Consider the following 23,540-nt stretch of genomic DNA (forward strand, 5'->3'; position numbering starts at 1 on the left):
GAGGCCAAGCTACATTTTAAAGTACATGAATAATGTAGTTCGTTTCTCCAACCACTTTTAAATGTAACACATGGTTGAGGGAAACTGCACCTCTGTGGCACAATTCATTCTCCGGGATTGTCAGATGTCCCTGAGGTGAGTGTTGTCCTCTCTTTGGTGTTCCTTCTCATTTATGGGGTGACTGTCTTAGCCAACCTGGGCATGACAGCCCTGATTCAGGTCAGCTCCCAACTGCACACCCCCATGTACTTCTTCCTCAGCCACCTGTACTTTGTGGATTTCTGCTACTCCTCCACCATAGTGTCCAAAATGCTGGCTAACATCTTCAATAAGGACAAAGACATATCCTTCCTGGCATGTTTGGTCCAATTCTATCTATTTTGCACATGTGTGATCACTGAAATCTTCCTGCTGGCTGTGATGGCCTATGATCACTTTGTGGCCATTTGTAACCCACTACTGTACATGGTCATCATGTGTCGACATCTAGTTCGTCGGGGATCCCCGGGTAAGAGTGCCGAACAAACCAGGACACAGGGGATGCAGGGTGGAAAACAGCACTTGCATCTGCATGCTGTATGTTTATTAAGTTATCCTTTTATACACTTTAGAAACAATTGCTTCAATCAACAGTTTTACCTAAAAGAGGAACTATAGATCATGAGTTAACCAAGAACTTATTTAGATTATGCACACAAAGCAGCTTAATGTAGCAAGAGTGGTCTGGGGGCTTTCAAAACATTCTAGCCTATTTTAAACAAGGGCCTCTAGAGACATTATCTCACTGTCCCAATCTATTCTAAGATTTCCTTCAGTGAGTAGAATAGTTGCTTCAAGCTGAGACTGCAACCTCAGGGCAGCCACTTCCACAAACCACAGGGCATGTGATACTTGCTCTCAGAATTAAAAGTCAGAGGGCTTGTCACTCTGAAATGTCCCATAGCATTCCATGGAACTTCTCTTAGATTCCAAGGTAGTACTCAACACCTCCCCTGGCACGGGTGGCACGATCCCTGCATTTTATAACACAGTCTCCAAATTTCCACAACTTCTTCTTTTTTCTTTAAATTTTTAAAAATTACTGCCTTCCACAGAGTGACCAGTGAGCTATGTGTGGACCGAATGCAAGCGAAGTATAAAATAATAATCAGGAGTAGGAGCACGAGTAATACAATCCCCATGCCTCCTGCAGTATGGGACAGACTTTGTAAAAGACCTTGAGGGTCTAATCCTTCCAGTTGTTTCAGGAATGCATCAGCCAAGGCCGGAACATCATCATGCTCAAACTGTCGGCCAAATACCTCTTGTATGTTTAACTGTAGGCTATTAATAATCTTAGAAGCAGATATATTTCCTTCTAAGTATTGCTGAATTAATTGCCAATCATGTTCAGAGTCATTATTATGCAAGCTGGTCACACAAAAAGTAGTGGAATTCCAATCACACCTAACCCAGATTTGTCTTTCTATAACCAAAACCTTCTTCCCAAATCAGTTAACTGTTTGCTTGAGAATGTTAATTTGAGTCTGCAGTCATGTGTCAATCTGTGTTTGGGCTAACCACAGCTCATGGGAATCTTTATGCCATTGTTCAACAAAATGCTTAGTCTGGAGGTAAGGATGTAGAGCCATTCCTGACATGGTGGCTACCGTGGCTACAGCTATAAGACTTAAAACAACTGCCAGAACCACTCCAATCATACGCTTAGTGCGCTTAAGAAGTTTGGTAAAAAATTCCATCACAATAGTATCAACAGGATTCTGGGACCATTCCTGGCCCAGTTTAATGGGTAGCCAAATATGGGTTCTTTGTTGCAGAAGCACAATGCTGTCCCCAGGTTGTAAAGAAACAGAGGTATTAAGACATGAATACAAACGGCAAGAGGGGCAGGACATTCCTAGCCCAAAAGTAACCTTTCCAACAAGAAAAACATACGGAAAAGGCACACAGGCAGTAACATTATATTTTTGAAAAAGGGTAAATGAATAACTAGAAGCAGATTGAGCAGTCCCACTAAATGACCCATTAAACAGCATAACAGGTTTCAACACGGCAGCAATCTTCCAAAGGTGTGTCTGCACAGCTGCAGGAGCAGAGAGCGAAGCCATCCGCAAATCTGCGATGCCACAATCTCCCCAGGCCATCAGGCGGGAACCAGTCACGATACCCTCTTTAGGGTCAGGCATCCTAGTGGTTTGAGATAAATCACACAATGTCAAATTCCATTCAGAGCAAGTGTTAATAAATTGTCCATATGGTCCCCACGCTGTAACACGAGGGCCGGCTTGTTGGGGTTTCTGTCCCGCCCAGTACCCCAACAAGCCAGCAAGTACCAAGGAAAATCACACCGAGTCTACATTAGGTTATAAACTGATTGGCCCATTAGGTCAGGCTTCTTGTTAACTCTTATAATTTATGTTACCCCATTATTCTTATCTACGTTACCCACATGGGCTCAGTACCTTTCTCAGTGTGACAGCTTACATGTTGCCTCTTCGGTGGTCTGCGCAGGAATGGCTGAGGAACCTTTCTCTTCTCTAGCCTTATCCTATTCTCATTACTCCGCCTCTACTTCCTGTCTGGTTGACCCGCCTATACTTCCTGCCTGGCCAATCAGCGTTTTATTAAAACACATGATTGACAGAATACAGATAATTCTCCGGCACCACCCACACAACGTAGGGGTCCATGCGCTTCCCAAACTTTCCTTGACATTCTTGCCAGGAAAAGTACTGATGTCTCAAATCAACATATGTAAAGTCAGAGCAATATGGAATAGTCAGTTCATCAGCAAATTTAACGTTATTCCAGGTCACATTAATAGACCAAGCAGATACCTGCTGTAGCCAAGTGCGTGATGTTTTAGTACGATTCCCAGGAAGCAGCCAATGCTGCCACCCAAATGGCAAGCAAGGAGGCTTGCCAAGGCAGATGGGCAAACCTGAGCCTGTATGAGAAAAATTATAAGCACTTCCATCATCTTTGTTAAGGTGTGTCAAATTGCCCCATGAAGGGGGGGGGGGCAGGATGGCTGGGTAAGTAAAGATAGATGCGTCCACATCTCCCCAAAACACCGGCTCAAACAAAGGTGGATTAGGGATATAGGTCCGGTAATTTACTCCCGCTTCCACAGAAGAGGTTACAGACAACAAAGCACACATAGCCAGAAACAGGTTTTTCACGTTAGGTGTTTTGCCTGTACGAGCCAAAATCTTTTGTCCTTCAAAAGTTAATTTTTTAATTTGCCCCCAAGTAGGTAAAGGTGTGGCCTGATTATGTCGAGGTCGGCGTCTACGTGGTTGAAGAGTCAGCTGCGCCATGGCCTGCACAGGAATATCAGGTGGTGTAGACAATGGGGGGCTCTGATTGCGAGCCCTCTGGTGCAGATACGGAGACATTCTTATCGGGCCATGCCTGGATCCATTGTGCGGGTATCCATTGTTGTTGTCCATTGCCTATGGAGACAAGACCATATCCCCTGCCTCTATGTATTAACACTCCTGGCTGCCATTCGGTATCCTTAGCCAATTTTATCCATACTGATTGATTCAGATGTGGATATCCTTCTTTCTCTGTAAAATGCTTCTCTGCTCTAGTCAATATCTCTCCTTGTGGTAAATTTAGAAAATTCAAAATAAACAGTGTTTGATGTAATATAGTTCTTGCATTATTGTGTAAGGTGTAAAATAATTCCATTCCAAAATCCTCCTTTTTAATTTTTTAATTTGCATTTTTAAAGTACCATGAATATGCTCAATAAGGGTCTGACCCTGAGGATTATATTCAATGCCTGTTTTATGAATTATATTATGCAAGGCACAAAAGCGTGCAAAATGCTGGCTGGTATAAGCAGGTCCATTATCAGTTTTTAAGATGGTTGGCACACCCATAATTGCAAAAGTCTTGAACAAATGTTGAATAACATGTTGTGTGCATTCTCCAGGGAGAGCAGTGGCCCACAAAAATTTAGAATAAGTATCTATGGTCACATGTACATAGGATAAGCGACCAAATGCAACTACATGAGTAACATCCATTTGCCACAATTCATTGGGAGATAAACCTCTAGGGTTAATTCCAGAAGGTACAATGCGAAGATGCATGGGATGACAAACAGGGCAATCTTTAACTATTTGTTTTGCCTGCTGATATGGAATTTTATACTGTATATGTAAATGGCCAGCATTGGAATGATACAGGGCATGGTCTTCTTCAGGAGTAATAAAGGCTAGTAATTTAGTTACCTGAGCATTTCCATAAGTAATAGGCCCAGGCAAGGAAGTATGAGAGCGAACATGGGTAATATATAGTTTGTTATTGCGATGCTGCAATAAATGCTGTAAGGATTTAAAAAGAGATAATAAGGATTGTTTTGGGGAATAAGTAACTGCATTATAAATGTTTTGTACCACGCCCACTACATAGGCTGAATCTGCTACAATATTAACTTCACAAGGAAATTCCTGTAATACCTTAATGACTGCAAATAATTCATTCTGTTGAACTGACCCCAAATCTGTATTTTGTACTCAATACTTATCAATGGTCCAAGAGGCACATTTTTGAAAAGAGCCATGTGCAAACATGGTGGGTGCTGCTAGGGGATACCTAGCAACTATGTCATTTATAACAAATTGCTGTCTGTGGAAGCAATCCCATAATTTACTAGATGGAAAATGATATTCAATATTACCAGTAAAGGAGGCTAAAGCTATTTGAATTCTTGAGATGTCTGTAATAAATATTCAAATCTATCCTTAGCTAATGGAACAATTATAAATGCAACATCCATACCTGTTAGAGTTATAGCCCTCTGTCTACCCTGCTCAATTAATAAGGCAATCTGCTGCTCATAGGGCATAATATTTTTTGCAAAGCGATGTCGAGTATAAATCCATTCAGCTGGGCGCAGCGCCTGACCAAGTAATGCGATGGGATATTTCCATGTATCAAGAATATAAAGAGTTAAAGGCTGCAAAGGATCAATACGTTCTAAAAAGGCTTCTTTCAATTGTTGCTCATATTGTAACTCTGCTTCTGCCTCTTTGGTGAGGTTCCTGGGGCTAGTAAGAGAAGAATCTCCGTGTAACAAAGAGAATAAATTATGTAACTGATAGGTAGTTATTCCTAATGTTGGGCGAAGCCAATTAATATCCCCTAATAATTTCTGAAAATCATTTAAAGTTTGCAAACTATCCCTTCGCAAGGATACCTTTTGAGGGCGAACAGTAGTACGAGATACTACATACCCTAAATAATTTACCACCAAATCTCTTTGAATTTTCTCTGGAACGATTACCAAGACAAAAGGTTCAAAATAAGTGGGCAAAACTTTTAATAGGGATTCCAATTCCTCAATATCTGGTCCAGCAAACAAAATATCATCCATATAATGGGAAATACAAAAACGAGGCCAGAAATGACGCACCAGATTCAAAGCTGCATCAACGTAAAGTTGACACAATGTGGGTGAATTCATCATACCCTGAGGCAGAGTTTTCCACTGAAATCGATGATGGGGACCACAATGAGTAATTTGGGGCAAGGAAAAAGCAAATCGTTTTTTATCCTCAGGGTGCATGGGGATAGTAAAAAAAACAATCCTGCAGCTCAATAACAATCATAGGTCAATTTTGAGGAAGTGCCACTGGTGATGGAATGCCAGGCTGCAAAGCTCCCATGGGAAACATGGAAGCATTAACCCCCCTGTATATCAGACAGCAATCTCCATTTACCAGATTTCTTTTGAATAACAAAAATAGGTGAATTCCAAGGGGAAGTAGAGGGCTCTATATGGCCCTTCTGTAATTGTTCGTGTACTAAAGAATAAGCGGCTTCCAATTTCTCCTTTTTAAGAGGCCATTGCTCAATCCACAGAGGTTCTTCCGAACTCCACAAAAGTTTTATGGGTTCCATCTGTGGAAAGAGCAACAGCAAGATTTCCTAATACTAAAATTGAATGTGAGCTCCCCATTGCTCCAGCAGGTCTCGTCCCAATATAGTAATGGTTACTTCCATCATATAGGGTTTTAACACCGCAACCTGGCCATCCTCAGACACTATGGAAACAAATGTTGTAGCTTGACCAATGGAATTGACAGGAGTGCTACTTACTCCTCTAATTTGGCAGGGGACAACCTGATAAGGGATGGACAAAGGTCATTCCTCCAAATTTATAATAGTAATGTCAGAACCAGTATCTACCAGCCCAAAGATACTGCGTTCTGCCAGTTGAATTTTTAGCTTAGGTTGTACTTTTGTTATCTGAGCTGTCCACAAAACATTTATCTCATCAGTACTACCAAAACCCCCTTTTCGGCTTGCTGCTGAATAGCCAATAGGTAGATAAGGCAAAAGTAACAACTGAGCATACGATCTCCTTTAGCAAACTGGATATCAGCTGCAGCTGACATCAAAATTTGTATTTCTCCTTCATAGTTTGCATCTATAATGCCTAAATGGACATGCACCCCTTTTGCATTGAGACTGGATCTTCCTGTTAAGAGCGCAAACATCCCAACAGGCAGGGGACCATAAATGCCAGTTGGAATATGCTTGGGAGAGTCCCCCAGCCCCTGCTGAGAAGGGCATTGCTATAAAGATATAGGGTCTTTCTGTCCCTCCAATCTTTTTCCCAATCTGAGGCTTGGATGATAGCCCATCTTTGTCATCATCTGTTGTGAAGCTGGGGAATACTCATTACTGAGTTTAAATCCCATGTCTTTCAGCAGATCCCTCCCCCACAGGGAAACGGGGAGCTCTAGATCATAAGGCTGAATACTCCCTGGATGGCCTTCATCGTCGCTCCATTGCAACTGTCTAGCACTCATATCTGGGGCTTTTGCATAACCCAGGCCTTGTAAGGTTTGAGAGGAAATTTGAATCGGCCATCCTGATGGCCAATCCTTCTTGGCTATGATGCTTTTATCAGCACCTGTATCCAACAGGCCAAGAATGTACTTTCCATCTACTTTAAGCGTTAAAACTGGCTGTTGGTCCAAGTCAAGGGACAAAAGGGTTAAATCTGTGCCCGAGAAGACAAAACCTCTATTTCCTCTTTCTGCAGGGCAGGCTTCAAACCTCCCATGAAGATTGGGAAGGAGTATGAGCTGAACAATCCGATCTCCAGGAGAAATTGCAGAAATGCCCCTAGGTGACTCCACCATAATTTTGACTATTCCAGTATAATCTGGATCTATAACTCCAGGATGAGCTCTTAGTCCCCTCAACGTTGCGGAAGACCTCCCTATAAGTAACCCTACTGTTCCTAAATTAAGAGGCCCCTTAAAGTCCAATTCTACAAGCTGGACCCCCATTCTAGGGGTTAATACGAGCGTGGTGGTAGCACGGAGGGTCAGTCCTGTTGAGCCCACAGTGGCTCTCCGTGGTCCTTTGGATGTCGGAGAATAAGCCACGCCCCCTGGCATGTGTCCCCATTCTGACACTCAACTGCCCCATATATTCACAGGCCCTGGTGGTGGGGGCCCCACTGCCCATTTCTCGAATGGGAGGCTGCAGGCATCTGAGGCAGAGGCTGGCCATTTATATCCTTTAGAGACCGGCACTCATTTGCCCAATGTTTCCCCTTTTTAAATCTTGGACATATGTCTGGCTGAGCTGAACGTTGACCATTAGGCCCTTGAAGGGTGCCTCCTCTTTCTGGACACTGCCGTTTTAAATTTCCCACTATGACACACTTAAAGGCACCTGAAACTGCTCTTTTTCCTTGTGTTAGTTGAATCACTGCTGCTGCTAGGCCTGCATTTGTAAGCGGACTTCCCAATTCTCTACAAACCTTCATCCATGCCTCAAGGTCTCAGCTTTTGTAAGGGGTTATAGCATTTCTGCATTCCTTCGTGCATTGTTCATACACCAGCTGTTTTATCAGTGGCATAGCCTGATCTGGATCCCCAAAGAGTCTGCCTGCAGCCTCAACCATGAGAGCAACAAAGTCTGAAAATGGATCAGTGGAGCCCTGCGGGATCTTAGTAAGATTGCCACTCACTTCCCCCTGGTTGTGCAAGGCCTTCCAGGCTCTAATGCCAATTCTATTAACTTGTTCAAAGACTTGAACTGGGTACCCGGTCTGCTGATTGGCAAAGGGACCCTGGCCAAGTAGCATGTCCCTGTCCCAAGCATGGTTTTCTACTGCTTGATTGGCAGCTGCTTCCTGGTTTGCAAACTCTATCAAAAAGGCTCTCCAGTGACTGAAGGAGCGCTTGATCCAACCAGATTCTCTGGAGGAGGCTGGATTCTCTGAATGTGGCTGGCCCGAAGTCTTTCTAAAAGGCCATTGACAATGACTCTGGGACTTGTTTCCTCTGTATATTCTGGATTTTGGGGGATCCAGTCTGATTGGATACTCACCTTCCTGGTCCTGGAGGGAGTGGGGAGGAACTTGAACTACCCACAGGGCAGGAAACCCTGACTGCTCTTAGGGATGGAGAGGGAAGAGGAGAGGGAGTGGGGGGAGTGGGAGGGTGTTGGGAGGAGGGGTGAAAATGGAAACTTTTATATTTTAATAAACTTTGAAAAAAAAGGCTCTCCAGTATAGATATTGTCCTGGGCTCAAACACGCACGAGCAAGCCCACTCCAACCGCTGGGCGTCATGCAATATAGGTTCAGGGCTTCTATCTGTGCCACCGTGAAGGAAGCGCTAGTTCCATAAGTTCTTACAGTCTCAGTCAGAGATTTAATAATCTTAAAATCTAAAGGATCCTCATATCTGTTCCCTTGTGGATCCTGAAACACTGGATACGCTAGTGATAGCTCAGTTCTCACCACTTTCCAGACACCCGGACAAAATGTGCGTCCGGAGCTGTCCTGGCCTCGTCCCACATAAGGTGGAGTGGTGGAGGGTGTCATGGAATGAGGTGTCGGAGCTTTTGAACCTCCTTTCTCCTTTTTTCTCTCCCTTTTTCTTAATTTTCCCTTCTCCAATATTTTTTATGAGCACCTGCAGCTCCTTATCTGACTCAGCCGATTCTGGATATCCTCCCTCTGACTCTTTTAATTCAGAGAGGTCTGGGTATAACTTTCCCCACTTCTGATGGTTCCTTTCACTGCTTGCCTTCTCTGACTTTTCTGACCATTCCTCCTGCAACATCTCCAGCGCTGCCTGGCCATCTTCTACCGCTTCACTGCAGTGCTGGTCCTCAAGACAGATTCTAACTAGTTTCCAAACTGGCCTAACCCCACCCTTAAGGGTCCCTTGCACAAAGGCAAAATCTAGGTCTCTCCCTAGCTTCTCCCACGATGATATCGAGAGACTCCCTGAAATGGCAAACCAGGGTACAATGGTATCTCACTCGTTCAGAAACCTCTCCAAAGTACTTCCTTTTATCTTTAAATTCTTTGAACGTAGCAGTTTGTTAAGAGCCAAGAAAATTGGCTGCGACTGAGAAGCACCCATAATTATTTTTCTTTTTACTTTTGGTTCATCAAATTGCGAAACCGCACTACGCTCTGTCTTTATCTAAAGAGTAGAGCAATTACCACCCCCCCACGCTCTTGTCGCGGTTGTTCTCTCTTTAGTTACAGAGTAGAGCAATTAAGCCATGCTTTTATTGCGGATTCCCAACTTACCTGGGAACTTTCCAGTGTACTGCCCTGGCTGCAGAAATTTCAGCGTCCTTGAAAAGAAGGGTCTCCATAGGGGCCACCACTTGTGGCGTCCGCTTTGACCAGCAAAAAAGACGCAACACAGACTCTTCTAACTATAGTTTATTCAGGAACCTTGAACAACCTTCTGACCCCGGGGAAAGCCCCCTCAAAGCTAGAATAGCCTCTGGGTAGCCAACCCAGCAAGCCACATGGGAAATGGGGATAGGCCCAGGTACGCAGAAGCAAGCCTGATTACAAATTTTGGCCAAAAATGGAAATGTTTATGATTAGAGAGCACTCATTGATTGGGGGGATGAAAGGCAGAAGCCAGTGCGATCTTTAAGGCGTGGCACAAAGCAGCTCTCTACAGTTTCGCTCCAAAATGGATTCTTTCATGACTTTGTAGATTACTGAGACATGCAAAGGCTTTACCACACTGATTACATTCATAGGGTTTCTCTCCAGTATGGGTTCTTTCATGACTTTGAAGACTACAGTGCTGTGAAAAGGCTTTACCACACTGATTCATAGGGTTTCTCTCCAGTATGGGTTCTTTTATGTTTTTGAAGACTACTGTACTGTGCAAAGGCTTTACCACATTGAGTACATTCGTAGGGTTTCTCTCCAGTATGGGTTCTTTCATGTTTTTGAAGATGACTGTGCCGTGCAAAGGCTTTACCACACTGATTACATTCATAGGGTTTCTCTCCAGTATGGGTTCTTTTATGACTTTGAAGATTACAGTGATGTGCAAAGGCTTTACCACACTGATTACATTCATAGGGTTTCTCTCCAGTATGGGTTCTTTTATGTCTTTGAAGATGACTGTGCCGTGCAAAGGCTTTACCACACTGATTACATTCATAGGGTTTTTCTCCAGTATGGGTTCTTTCATGACTTTGAAGATGACTGTGATGTGCAATGGCTTTACCACATTGATTACATTCATAGGGCTTCTCTCCAGTATGGGTTCTTTCATGACTTTGAAGATGACTGTGCCGTGCAAAGGCTTTACCACACTGATTACATTCATAGGGTTTCTCTCCAGTATGGGTTCTTTCATGACTTTGTAGATTACTGAGACATGCAAAAGCTTTACCACACTGATTACATTCATAGGGTTTCTCTCCAGTGTGGGTTCTTTTATGTTTTTGAAGACTACTGTACCGTACAAAGGCTTTACCACATTGAGTACATTCATAGGGTTTCTCTCCAGTATGGGTTCTTTTATGACTTTGAAGACTACAGTGCTGTGAAAAGGCTTTACCACACTGATTACATTCATAGGGTTTCTCTCCAGTATGGGTTCTTTTATGTTTTTGAAGCCTACTGTACTGTGCAAAGGCTTTACCACATTGAGTACATTCATAGGGTTTCTCTCCAGTATGGGTTCTTTCATGAATTTGTAGATGACTGTGATGTGCAAAGGCTTTACCACATTGATTACATTCATAGGGCTTCTCTCCAGTATGGGTTCTTACATGACTTTGTAGATTACAGTGACGTGTAAAGGCTTTACCACACTGATTACATTCATAGGGTTTCTCTCCAGTATGGGTCCTTTTATGTATTTGAAGACTACTGTACTGTGCAAAGGCTTTACCACACTGATTACATTCATAGGGTTTCTCTCCAGTATGGGTTCTTTCATGACTTTGAAGACTACAGTGCTGTGAAAAGGCTTTACCACACTGATTACATTCATAGGGTTTCTCTCCAGTATGGGTTCTTTTATGTCTTTGAAGATGACTGTGCCGTGCAAAGGCTTTACCACACTGATTACATTCATAGGGTTTCTCTCCAGTATGGGTTCTTTCATGAATTTGTAGATGACTGTGCTGTGCAAAGGCTTTACCACACTGATTACATTCATAGGGTTTCTCTCCAGTATGGGTTCTTTCATGAATTTGTAGATGACTGTGATGTGCAAAGGCTTTACCACACTGATTACATTCATAGGGTTTCTCTCCAGTATGGGTTCTTTTATGACTTTGAAGACTATAGTGCTGTGAAAAGGCTTTACCACATTGATTACATCCATAGGGCTTCTCTCCAGTATGGGTTCTTTCATGCCTTTTAAGATGACTGTGCTGTGCAAAGGCTTTACCACACTGATTACATTCATAGGGTTTCTCTCCAGTATGGGTTATTTTATGCATTTGAAGACTACTGTACTGTGCAAAGGCTTTGCCACACTGATTACATTCATAGGGTTTCTCTCCAGTATGGGTTCTTTCATGACTTTGAAGATGACTGTGATGTGCGAAGGCGTTACCACATTGATTGCATCCATAGGGTTTCTCTCCAGTATGGGTTCTTTCATGACTTTGAAGACTACAGTGCTGTGAAAAGGCTTTACCACATTGATTACATTCATAGGGTTTCTCTCCAGTATGGGTTTTTTCATGCCTTTTAAGATCACTGTAATGTATAAAGGCTTTACCACCCTGATTACATTCATAAGGTTTCTCTCCAGTATGGCTTCTTTCATGACTTTGAAGATGACTGTGATGTGCAAAGGCTTTACCACATTGATTACATTCATAGGGCTTCTCTCCAGTATGGGTTCTTTCATGCCTTTTAAGATCACTATAATGTGCAACAGTTTGACCACACTGATTACATTTATAGGGTTTCTCTCCAGTGCATATTTGTTTATGCATTTGAAGATGACTGTGATGTGAAAAGGCATTACCACACTCATTTTCTTCATAACATTTCAATCTAGTATTTGTTTTTTCATGACTGTGAAGATGACTGTCATATGCAAAAGTTTTAACACATTGAGAATATGCAGAACGCTTTTTTCTAGTTTGACTTTTTTCAAGCCTACAATGATAATGGTACATGTGAAAGCATTACTACATTTAATACATTGTTGAATATTTTTATCTGATTAAGTTAATTTTACAATTTAGTCCTATTTTAAAGAGGAATTATATGTTAAGGTTTTATCACCATGTTTACAATATTGTTTTTCCCCTTCATTAAGGCTTGCTTTCCATCGTTGAAGATAACTGATAACAGCCTTCAATATATGGTTCACAATTACAGAATCTTTTTTTCTGTATGAGAACATTCATATATTTGAAGAGAACTGAAAAAACTCAGAGCTTTACCACTCTTATTGCATTTATAACATTTCCTATACTGCGAGTGATGCTACATTTGTTAAGTGAATTAGGACACAGAGAAGTTTTTACACAGTCCTAGTACTCATGGTGCTTTTCTGAAATGTCAGTTTGTTGATATATTACTTGTATACGGGTTCATCAAATTCAATAAGTATACTTAACATGGGGACTGCTACATATTTTCTATTTGTTCTGAGAGAGGTATGATATATCTTTTCACATCCCTATGCTCATGTGTCTTGTATCCAGAGTAATAAATGACGTACTTAGTAAAGGAAGAATAACAAATATAAGATTTCCACATTGAGTTCACACAGTTTGACTTTGTGTCCTCATAAACTTGTAGTATATGGATTAAGGCAACTCCAAAACAGCTGCCCTTTGATTCGTAACTCTAAATGCCCCCTCACTAAACTTAACACAGTCACAAGTGTATGGGTTAAATTACCTTTTCTATGGACTGTTAGTGTAATAGATAGTTTTAGAGATATACTTATCACCTATTCAACATGCATATCTTTTATAATATGAATAATATGAGATAAATGGATTGACAATTTTACAATAATATAATAGCTTTCATTGTACTATGATTCAAATGGTAATATAGGTTAAGACATTGTTTTCTTAACTTCTTTCTTAAAACAATGGCTTGCAAATGTAGTTCACCTATCTGAAATTAAGGTATATGATTTTGTGAGAATTTAATAAACATCAATGCACTTTATTATTTATACTGATGCTTTTGTTAAATCATATAGGATACACTGCAAATTCTTCAGAGGTACATTTGTATCAGCTTATACATGAAAATTACCTTTCATGTCTTCTAGAATTTTGACAATGTTCTTCAAAATTATGGTCTTCCCAACTGTATCCTAAAATATAATGCCAGAAATTGTATGATTTATATTAAAAATTGTAAAAAAATTACTTACCATTTGAAGCAAACCTTACAACCATGCCTGATTTATTTACCCCATTCTTCTTTTTTAACCATATTTAAAAGAGCATCAGTAACCAATGAATAATTGTCACCTTGTATGAAACATAAAAGATAATACAGTCTTACCTATAGTACTGAGGTTTCTGTAGGTCTCTACCATCACATCTATGTAGAGACTCTTCTGGGAAGGATCCAATAAAGTCCATTCTTCCCAAGTGAAGTTGACATGCACGTCATCATAGGTCACTGAATTCTAAAATATCACATACATGTGTACAAAAGAAAGTATAATTTTGACAACATTGTAAATGTATACTTCTTTGACAGTATAGTCATATAATTCTGGTGCTCCCCATACTTATTCCATGACAAAGACATCATAATTTAATCACCAAGACACATTAGAAGCAAACTGAATAGGAGGTTCACCTCTGCCATTTCTGAACCCTTTGAATGAGTTCAGAACCTTGCAAGAGAAATGCTTACTAACCAACAATGAAAGATGCATAAACAGAACATCAGTACAGAGTACAGATAAAAAAAATTGTATGAATGATTAATTCCTAACTACAAAAAAGTAAATAAATGAAAATTCTGGATGCATTGAATCATGACTCTCTAATCTTTGCACTCAGAAGGCAGAGGCATGTATATCTGTCTGCCTCTGAGTTGAATACCAGCCTAGTCCATGCAATCACTACTAGTGCAGCCAGAAATATATGTTAAATACCTGTTTTACATGGAAAAAATCAACCAAACAAGCATAAAAGCTAGAAATAACTCATAGCTTTTTTTCTGAAGTTTCTACAAAGAGTTACGCATTCACTTCAACTCTTTATTCATCTACCAGAAAACTGAAGTGCCCCCAACTTAAACTGCAATATAAATGAGATTTTACTAAAAGGCACTGTGTTTGTAAAAAATTAAAAATGGGCAAATGAAATCAATAGAAATTAATATGCTGACTACAAATAATAAACACAGAGCAGGAAAGATGGCTCAACAGTAAAGAGTCCTCCTGGTCTTGCATACAGGTGGGCTCAAGGACTTACATGGGGGAATAGTAACTATCCATTATTCAAGTTCAAGGTTTCTAATACCATCTTTTGATCAATGTAAAGACCAGGTACTCACATGGTGCATATCCAAGTATTCAGGTATAACACTCTTTTAAAATAAAAATTCAAAACAAACAAAATAGGCAGGAAGGTTATGCACCTGCAATCCAATAACACAGAAGGCACAGGCAGTATTAATGTCATGAGTACATGCTATCCTGGGAAACATAATGATACCCTCTGTCAAATTTTAAAATTCAAGATATGGGTGAAGCTCAGTACAACACCATATGCTTGATAGGAACAAAACCACTATGCAACAATATAAAAACTAAAAAGCCCACCTTTAATCCCAGGACTTGGGAGTCAGAGATTCTCTGAGTTTGAAGCCAGCCTGATATATAGAGCTACTTTCAGGACAGCTAGGGCAACACAGACAAACCTTGTCTTCAAAAAATAACAAACAAAAATGAAAACAGTAGGCTACCAAACCACCTTAGCACCAATTAGCAGCAAATTCTACTGAATTTTGTGTGATTTATTGATAGAGTTTATGATGGTGGAAAGTTATGACAGCAAAAGAAGAAAGCTGACTGATTAGTTTCAACCATAATACAGCAGGCACAAAGAACAGGAAATGGGTTGAGGATGTAGAAACTCAAATTGTGGAATTCTTTCTGTATGCTGTGATTATCATTAGTTAATAAAGAAACTGCTTTGGGATTATAACAGAGCTTTGGGACAGAACTTAGGTAGGTGGGAAAACTAAACTGAATGCTGGAAGGAAGAAAGCAGAGTCAGAGAGAAGTCATGTTGTAGAAGGAGTGGTGGGCAGCATTCCCTCCTGGCTCCTGCATGGCTAGCTTCACACCCAGAAATATCAACACACAAACTGTATTCATTTAAACACTGCCTGCCCCATTAGTTTCAGACTCTTATTGGCGAGTTCGCACATCTTGCTTTAACCCATATTTAGTAATCTGTGTAGCACCATGAGGTGGTGGCTTACCAGGAAAGATGCTAACCTGTGTCTGTCTTGGAGAGGAGAGTCATGGCATCTGTCTCACTGCCTTCTTCCCAGCATTCTGTTCTGATTACTACACCTACCTAATTTTTTGTCCTATTAAAGGGCCAAGGCAGTTTCTTTATTAACCAATGAAAGTACACATAGACAGATGACCCTCCTCCATCAGAGACAGACGCTGAGAAATTTAACTGGTAAGCCACAGACACATGACAATACACAAATTAATAGAAATTGATTAAATTAATACGTAAGCGTTAGCCAATAAGAAGGTAGAGCTAATGGGCAAAGCACTGATTTAATTAATATAGTTTCTGTGTGATTATTTGGGGCTGAGCAGATGGGAAATAATAAGCGGCTTCCCACAACAAACTGGTGCCCACACAGCCAACTAAAAGCCACTTAAAATCTTAGAGCGCTAGGAAAGGAATTCTAGATACTAAAAAATGAAGTTTAGCCACATTTATTTCCCCAAAAGGATTTTGCTTACTGGTAACATGCTGCGGCTCCTTTTAGAGAAGTTTTCCTGATTTAGAGGTAGCAGAAAAAAAGCTGAAGATTTTCATATAGTTATCCTACTGGATATTGGAAGTAGACAAGATTGCCAGGCAAAACGTGGGTGCACGGGGGTGTGCAGGGGTGGATGTAAGGGGAGATGGGTAGAGACAAGGGAGAAGAGGAGTATTTGGGAAAGCTGGGGGAATGGGATGGGTAGGATGGAGGAAGGGTGGATATGGGAGCAGAGAAGTAAATATCTTAATTAAGGGAGCCATTATAGGGTTTGCAAGAGACTTGATTCTAGAGGGGTTCCCAGGTCCAAGGAGAAATTCCCAGATTGTTCCTTGGGCAGCAGAAGAGAGGGTGCCTGAACTAGCCTTGTCCCATAGCCACACTGATGAATATCTTGCATATCACCTTAGAACTTTCATCTGGCAATGGATGGAGATAGAGACAGAGACCCACATTGGAGCACTGGACTTAGTTCCCAAGGTCCAAATGAGGAGCAGAACGAGGGAGAACATGAACAAGGAAGTCAGGACCACGAGTGGTGCGACAGAGACAGTGGGACTGATCTAATGGGAGCTCACCAAGGACAGCTGGACTGGAACTGGTGGAGCAGTTCCACCAGTTCTGAACTCTCTGAATGTGGCTGTCAATGAGGGCAGACTGAGAAGCCAAGGACAAAGGCACTGGGTTTTGATTCTACTGCATGGACTGACTTTGTGGCAGTCTGGTTTGTTTGGATGCTCACCTTTATAGACCTGGATGGAGGGGGGAGGACCTTGGACTTCCAACAGGGCAGGGAACCCCTAGTGCTCTTAGGACTATAGGGAAGGGGAGGTGGGAAGGGAGAGGGAAAAGAGAGGTGGGGAGGAGGTGGAAATTTTTAATAAATAAATGAATAAATAAATAAATAATAAAGCTGAAAATTTTGAAATGCCGGCTTTCCAGACTGTGCTGCCAGAGGGAAATCTGACTCTTCATGGAGGACCAACTATGGGGTCTGTGAGCAGATTTCTAATAGCAACGTAGACCCCATGTAAGCCGGAAAATGGGGCAATGTACATGGCTCTTGGAGGCAGCAAATATGCCTCTGCCATGTTGTAATATGTGGAGCAAGCAGGCAGGCCATATTTACTCTACCAATGGTACAGCTTAAGTTCATAAGAAGTGCTTAGCATTTTAAGAAGCGCTCCTTATTTTTCAAAAACAGAAGATAATGACAATTTCTGGGATCAATACAGTTGTAGCTTCCAAGATCATATAGGATTTGCCTCTGTAAACTGTAAATATGTTTTGTTCCCATTGGTTAATACAAAAAAAAACTGCTTTGGGTTTATGGCAGCACATGATAGAGCAAGGTAGGAATTCCAAGAAAAGATAGAGGTGAAAGAAAGGAGAGTCAGGGAGATACCATGTAACTGCCAAAGGAGACAGATGCCAGATGGAACCTTACTGGTAGGCCACAACCATTGGCAATACACAGATTAATAGAAATGGGATAATTTAAGATGTAAGTGTTACTTAATAAGAAGCCAAAACTATTGGCGAAGCAGCGATGTAATCAACATAATTTCTGCGTAATTATTTCTGGGCAGCCAGAAAACCAAGAGCCTCTGTCAACAGAATGGTGTCAAAATGAGGCAACTTCATCAACAAAAAACCTGAGAGAGTTAAAGAAAATCTAGACACAAAAGAACAGAGTTAAGTAAGACTTCTTGGAAGTGACATATTTTTCCAGATGGGCTTTGTTAGATGACAGCAAGTAAGGGTGCCACACCTCCTATAAGAGATATCTTCCTGACTCAGCATTGGCAACAATTGATGCACAGCTTCTTTAGGGAAGGGCTTCCTGCTTTGTGCTGGCACAAATAGCTCTGTCTCTTTGGGGAGGTACTGCACTGAAATGGGGAGTGTGTGCACCATGTAACAAATTGCTTAATGGAGACATAGACGCACCAAGTTCCTGCTAAGCCAAACCAATATATATTTTAAAGGTATCTTGACTTCAAAATTTGGCTCTAAGGATATGTTGCTTTCGAAAAAAGGTTCTGCTTTTGTTTCTGCAGAGGATGAGAACCTGTTGATTCCTTCCAGAAAAAGGTTGTTTGATGGACCAAGATCCCCTGATAGGTTCCATGAACCCTCAAAATTACTTAGACCAACAAAAAGCAGAAGGCAATTTGAAGAAAACTACTCCAAAATTCTCAAATATTGTTTATAAATGTTTATTTACATTTAAAGGGGACATAATATAGAGATAATATTTTGAATTTGTACAGATTTTGGTCTATTGATACAAATTTAAGGTCAATATTGTTAAATGAATCTCTGCTCTTGTTTAAGGTATTTGATGAATACAAATTAATAGATATTCATTTATAATAGTTAAACTTGGAGTCATATTAGCTAGGCTTTCTAGATGTACGGAGATATATTTCATATTGATAGATATTCTTCAAATCTTTCAAAGACATACAGAATATGGCATTTTAAATGTTTTAAAGACAGGCCATTGCATGACAGTGAGACATGTCTCCTTTTGGTAGTACCAATTATTTCAGAGAGGTTGATGGGCATTGCAAAAACTCGTTATGGAATTTGTCTTCAATGTGACAAGGCTAGCCATTTGGGCAAGAAACTGCTCTTGCCTGGATTGTTTGATGGTATGTTGTATAAACTGCACAAGCAGGACCTACAAAAAATGACTGTTAAAGTTGCCGAAAGGTGAGACAGTACCTGTTTCATGAAAGAGTCTGTTAGACATTCTGAAGGACACAAAAAAGGTGACTGAGATACTGTCATTATAGGTGGAACTGCCTTTGAAATTTTCTGCTTCATGGAAAAGTCTGCCAGACACTATGGGCCTGTAAACTGAAGATGGATGCCCCAATGTTACAAAAGAATTTTGGGAAACGGTCCAGGCAGCAAGATGTCTTTGTCAATTCTAGAGTTTTGGAAGTGCTTATAACTACTTAGGAAATATATATCCTTCTGAAGTCTTTGCTGGAGTTGAAGAAAGGCAGTTTTATAATTATAATAGATTAGATATAAAACTTTAGACTCACAAAGATAGAATAGTTGATAGAGTATTTTCCTCAATTTGCCAAATTAAATGGACTAAATATTGTAACTATAATTCTTGCTTGATGATTTTTTTGTTATATGTAATCTTGCTATATCAAAGTTAAAAACCTTTCTTTTTATTTAGACAGAAAGTGGGGGTGTTGTGCAATTCCCCTCTGTATGCTGTGAACATGTTTTATTCCCATTGGTTAATAAGGAAACTGCTTTGGGCCTATGGCAGCACAGAATAGAACAAGGTGGGAATGCCAAATGGAGATAGAGGAAAAAAGAAGGCAGAATCACAGAGAGGCCATGTAGCCACTGAAGGAGACAGATGCTGGATGGAACCTTACCAATAGGTCACAGCCATGTGGCAATACACAGAGTAATAAAAATAGGTTAATTTAAGATATAAAAGTTACTTAATAAGAAGATTAATCTATTGGGTATACAGTCTTATAATTAATAAAATTTCTGTATAATTATTATGAGTCTGGGCAGTGGGGAAATGACCAAGCATCTTATGTCTATAAAAGGATATAGTGAAGTTTGCAAGCTATACAGCACACACGAGATTAATATCTAAGTTCAATTGTCCTGTTAAGCATTCATGATTCGTTGACTACTAAGTGATCATACAAAGAAGCACAAATCAGCCTGAATGCTTCACTGCCTGAGGGAATGCAACAGTCTGTCAGGAACTGGGAGGTATAGAGTGACCCAGGAACCATGGACTTTAACCTAGTCTCTCAAGGCAGTTAGGATGGGCAAGCTGGATGATTCCATGAAGAGTCTACTGCCCAGTAAAATTCTATGACCTTGATCTCCACTGTCTGCCATTACTTGCAACATTCCCATCTTCTAGGTCCTACAAGAACAGATGATTAAGCTCTTTGTCCAGTTTTCTAATATCTTAAGCATTCTTATTAGAGTCAACATTCCCAGGTTCTTTGCAGCAACAAAATCCTCTTTGAGTCCCACTTTTGTTCCAAATTTCTTCTCTGTTGCTGTTATTAAATTATGCAATCAAAAGCAACTCAGGAAATGAACATGTTTATTTGGTTGTTAACCCTATTTCACAATTCTTCCTTATGAGAGCTTAGGCTAGATACTCAAGCTAATAACTAAAGGCAAAACAAGTGGAACCATTGTTTTCTGGCTTTCCCTCTTGCTTTGTCACTGTCTTGTGCTCAACTAGCTTTCCTATCTATCCCAGGGCTGCTTGCTCAGAGATAATGCCAACACAGTGAAATTTGATTGAATTTGTCAATCAAAATCGACAAATCTCTCTCAGATACCTAAATCAGGTATTCTGAACTAGGCATACTCTCAATTGGTATTTTCTCAGATCACTCTAAGCTATGTCATGCTGGTAGCTGAGTCTATCTAGAAAGAGCCAATAATATACAAGAAGGCTTTAACGATCCAAAGGCAATGTATTCATCATATCAACCACTTAAGCAGCAAAAACACAAAGATAGATATGCCAGGAAATGGAAAGAGGCAAACATCTAAGATAAAGAAGAGAAAACTAGAGAAGATACAATGGAGGGGTAAGTGTGCTCCTGACCCACCACAATAGCCCAGTAAGGGAACACACAATTTTCCCGCCACCCTCATCTCCCTGGGTATTCCGAAGGGGCGGCTTCCCCCAGCTAAGCCCTCTCTCCTAATACCCCATCCCTGTTTTCAGCCAGGAACCCCTTGCCTTCCTCTCTGTGTTTTTCGGGGCATAAAATCCCCCAGCCCAACCTGTGTGGGCACTGGGACAGGGCGGTGAGTGCAACCCGGCAGGAGAGAGTTCTTTTGTTTTAATAGCCTGCCTGCAGCAATGTAGGACTGCAGACAGGGAGATTCATGGCAAGCAAGGGGCACTGATCCTGTAGCAGAAGATCCAGGGGAGGGAAGAGCCATTGGAGAGCATTTGAAGGAAGAGATGGGCAGGCGCCAAGGAAAGAATTACTCCATCAATCTGAAAAACAACATGAAAACACCAGATCCCAGCGATCTTACTACAGAAGGACTTGAACACCCTACTCCGGAAGAAGTGGAAAACAGTGTCATTATGAAAGCAATAGAGTCCCTTACACAGGATATGAATAACTCACTTAAAGAAATAGAAGAGAAATATAATAAAAAGATGGAAGAAATGAGTAAAGAAATGGAAGAGAAATATAACAAAAAGTTTGAAGAAATGAGTAAATCCGTAAACAACACCCTGAGAAACCAAGAAAAAACAATCAAACAGGTAATGGAAACAGTTCAAGAATTGAAAACTGATATGGAGGACATGAAGAAACACAAACTGAGGGCCGGCTGGATATGGAAAATCTAGGTAAACAAACAGAGACTTCAGAAACAAGCATAACCAATAGAATACAAGAGATAGAAGAACGAATCTCAGATTATGAAGACACCATAGAGAAAATAAGTGCTCTGACCAAAGAAAACAGCAAATCCAACAAATTCTCATCACAAAACATTCAGGAAATCTGGGCCATAATAAAAAAACCAAATCTAAGAATAATAGGGGTAGAAGAAGGAGAAGAATTGCAGATCAAATGTCCAGAAAATATATTCAACAAAATTATAGAAGAAAACTTTCCCAACCTAAAGAATGATATTCCTATGAAGGTTCAAGAAGCATACAGAACACCGAATAGACTGGATCAAAAAAAAACCATCCCCTCGACATATAATGATCAAAACACAAAGCATTCAGATTAAAGAAAGAATATTAAGAGCTGCAAAGGAAAAAGGTGAAGAAACTTATAAAGGTAAAGCTATCAGACTTAACCAGACTTCTCTATGGAAACCCTGAAAGCCAGAAGGTCCTGGATAGAGTTACTGCAGAAACTAAGGGACCATGGATGCAAGCCCAGACTACTATACCCAGCCAAGCTATCGTTCACTATCAACAGAGAAAACAATATATTCCAGGATAAAAATAAATTCAAACAATATGTAGTTACAAATGCAGCCTTACCGAAAGTATTAGAAGGAAAATCACAACCTAAGGAATCCAACACTCCCAATACTGCCTCCAATAACTCAGACATCTAGTGACCCTTCACAAGCACAACTAAAAGAAGGGAAACACATACAATCTACTACTCAAAAAAAAAAATAATAACCGGAGTCAACAACTACTGGTCATTAATATCACTTAATATCAATGGACTCAATTCACCTATAAAAAGGCACAGACATGGGGGAATGGGACGGGGGAGGGAGGAAGGATGGTTCTGGGAGCAGGGAAGTTTATATCTCAACTAAGGGAGCCATTTTAGGGTTTGCAAGAGACTTGATTCTGGAGGGGTTCCCAGGCCCAAGGAGAGGTCCCCAGATTGTACTCTGGGCAGCAGAGGAGAGGATGCCTGAACTGGCCTTGGCCCATAACCATACTGATGAATATTTTGCATGTCACCACAGAACCTTCATATGGCGATGGATGGAGATAGAGACAGAGGCACATATTGGAACACTGGACTTAACTCCCTAGGTTCAAATGAGAAGCAGAGGGAGGGAGATCGTGAGCAAGGAAAGCAAAATCAGAGGGGGCACTCATCCGACGATGGATGGAGATAGAGACGGACACCCACATTGGAGCACTGGAAGTCAGGACCGCGAAGGGTGCATTCACCCACTGATACAAGGGGACTGATCGAATGAAAGCTCACCAAGGTCAGCTGGACTGGGACTGAACGAGCATTTGATCAAACCGGATTCTCTGACTGTGGCTGACATGGGGGTTGACTGAGCCCCCGTGGTCCAAATGAAGACTGAGAAGCCATTGACAATGGCACTGGGTCTTGTTTCGTCTGCATGGACTGGCTTTTTGGGTTCCTGGCCTGTTTGGATGCTCACCTTCCTGGACCCGGAGGGAGGGGAGAGGAACTTGGATACCCCACAGGACAGGAAACCCAGACTGCTCTTGGGAATGGTGAGGGAGGAGGAGAGGGAGTGTGGGAGCGGGAGGGTATTGGGAGAAGGGGAGGAAGTGGAAAGAGTGTTTTCCGATACTTGAATAAACAAAACAAAAAAAGGCACAGACTTAGAGATTGGATACGAAAACAGGATCCAACATTCTACTGTTTACAAGAAACACACCTCAACCACAAAGACAGACACCTACTCAGAGTAAAGGGTTGGGAAAAGGTTTTCCAAATAAATGGACCTAACAAACAAGCAGGTGTGGCCATTCTAA

General features: G+C 41.0%; 2 protein-coding genes across 3 annotated transcripts in view; one reads left to right on the forward strand and one right to left on the reverse strand.

Moving 5' to 3' along the window:
- Positions 1 to 201: 201 nt before the first annotated feature.
- On the forward strand, positions 202 to 643 carry LOC148122861 (olfactory receptor 5L2-like). The gene is made up of 2 exons (XM_087896698.1): positions 202 to 508; positions 612 to 643. Exons 1-2 carry the CDS (start codon positions 202 to 204, stop codon positions 641 to 643), a joined length of 339 nt encoding a protein of 112 aa, XP_087752824.1.
- LOC148122862 (endogenous retrovirus group K member 13-1 Env polyprotein-like) overlaps positions 542 to 23,540 on the reverse strand; it is a 28,004-nt gene continuing 5,005 nt past the window's right edge. The window contains exons 2-5 of one of the 2 annotated variants that reach the window (XM_087898278.1): positions 13,811 to 13,937; positions 13,556 to 13,616; positions 10,157 to 11,845; positions 9,761 to 10,078 (exon numbers count right to left, since the gene is read on the reverse strand). In XM_087898278.1, coding sequence (XP_087754404.1) covers positions 10,051 to 10,078; positions 10,157 to 11,845; positions 13,556 to 13,616; positions 13,811 to 13,937 — 1,905 coding nt within the window. In that variant the 3' untranslated portion in view covers positions 9,761 to 10,050. Of the gene's footprint in view, positions 2,188 to 9,760; positions 10,079 to 10,156; positions 11,846 to 13,555; positions 13,617 to 13,810; positions 13,938 to 23,540 lie in introns of those variants that run through there. The other variant, XM_087898280.1, reaches the window with a different exon arrangement.

The sequence above is a fragment of the Myodes glareolus genome, chromosome 2 (assembly GCF_982192425.1).
Source record: "Myodes glareolus chromosome 2, mMyoGla1.1, whole genome shotgun sequence".
Taxonomy (NCBI): domain Eukaryota; kingdom Metazoa; phylum Chordata; class Mammalia; order Rodentia; family Cricetidae; genus Myodes; species Myodes glareolus.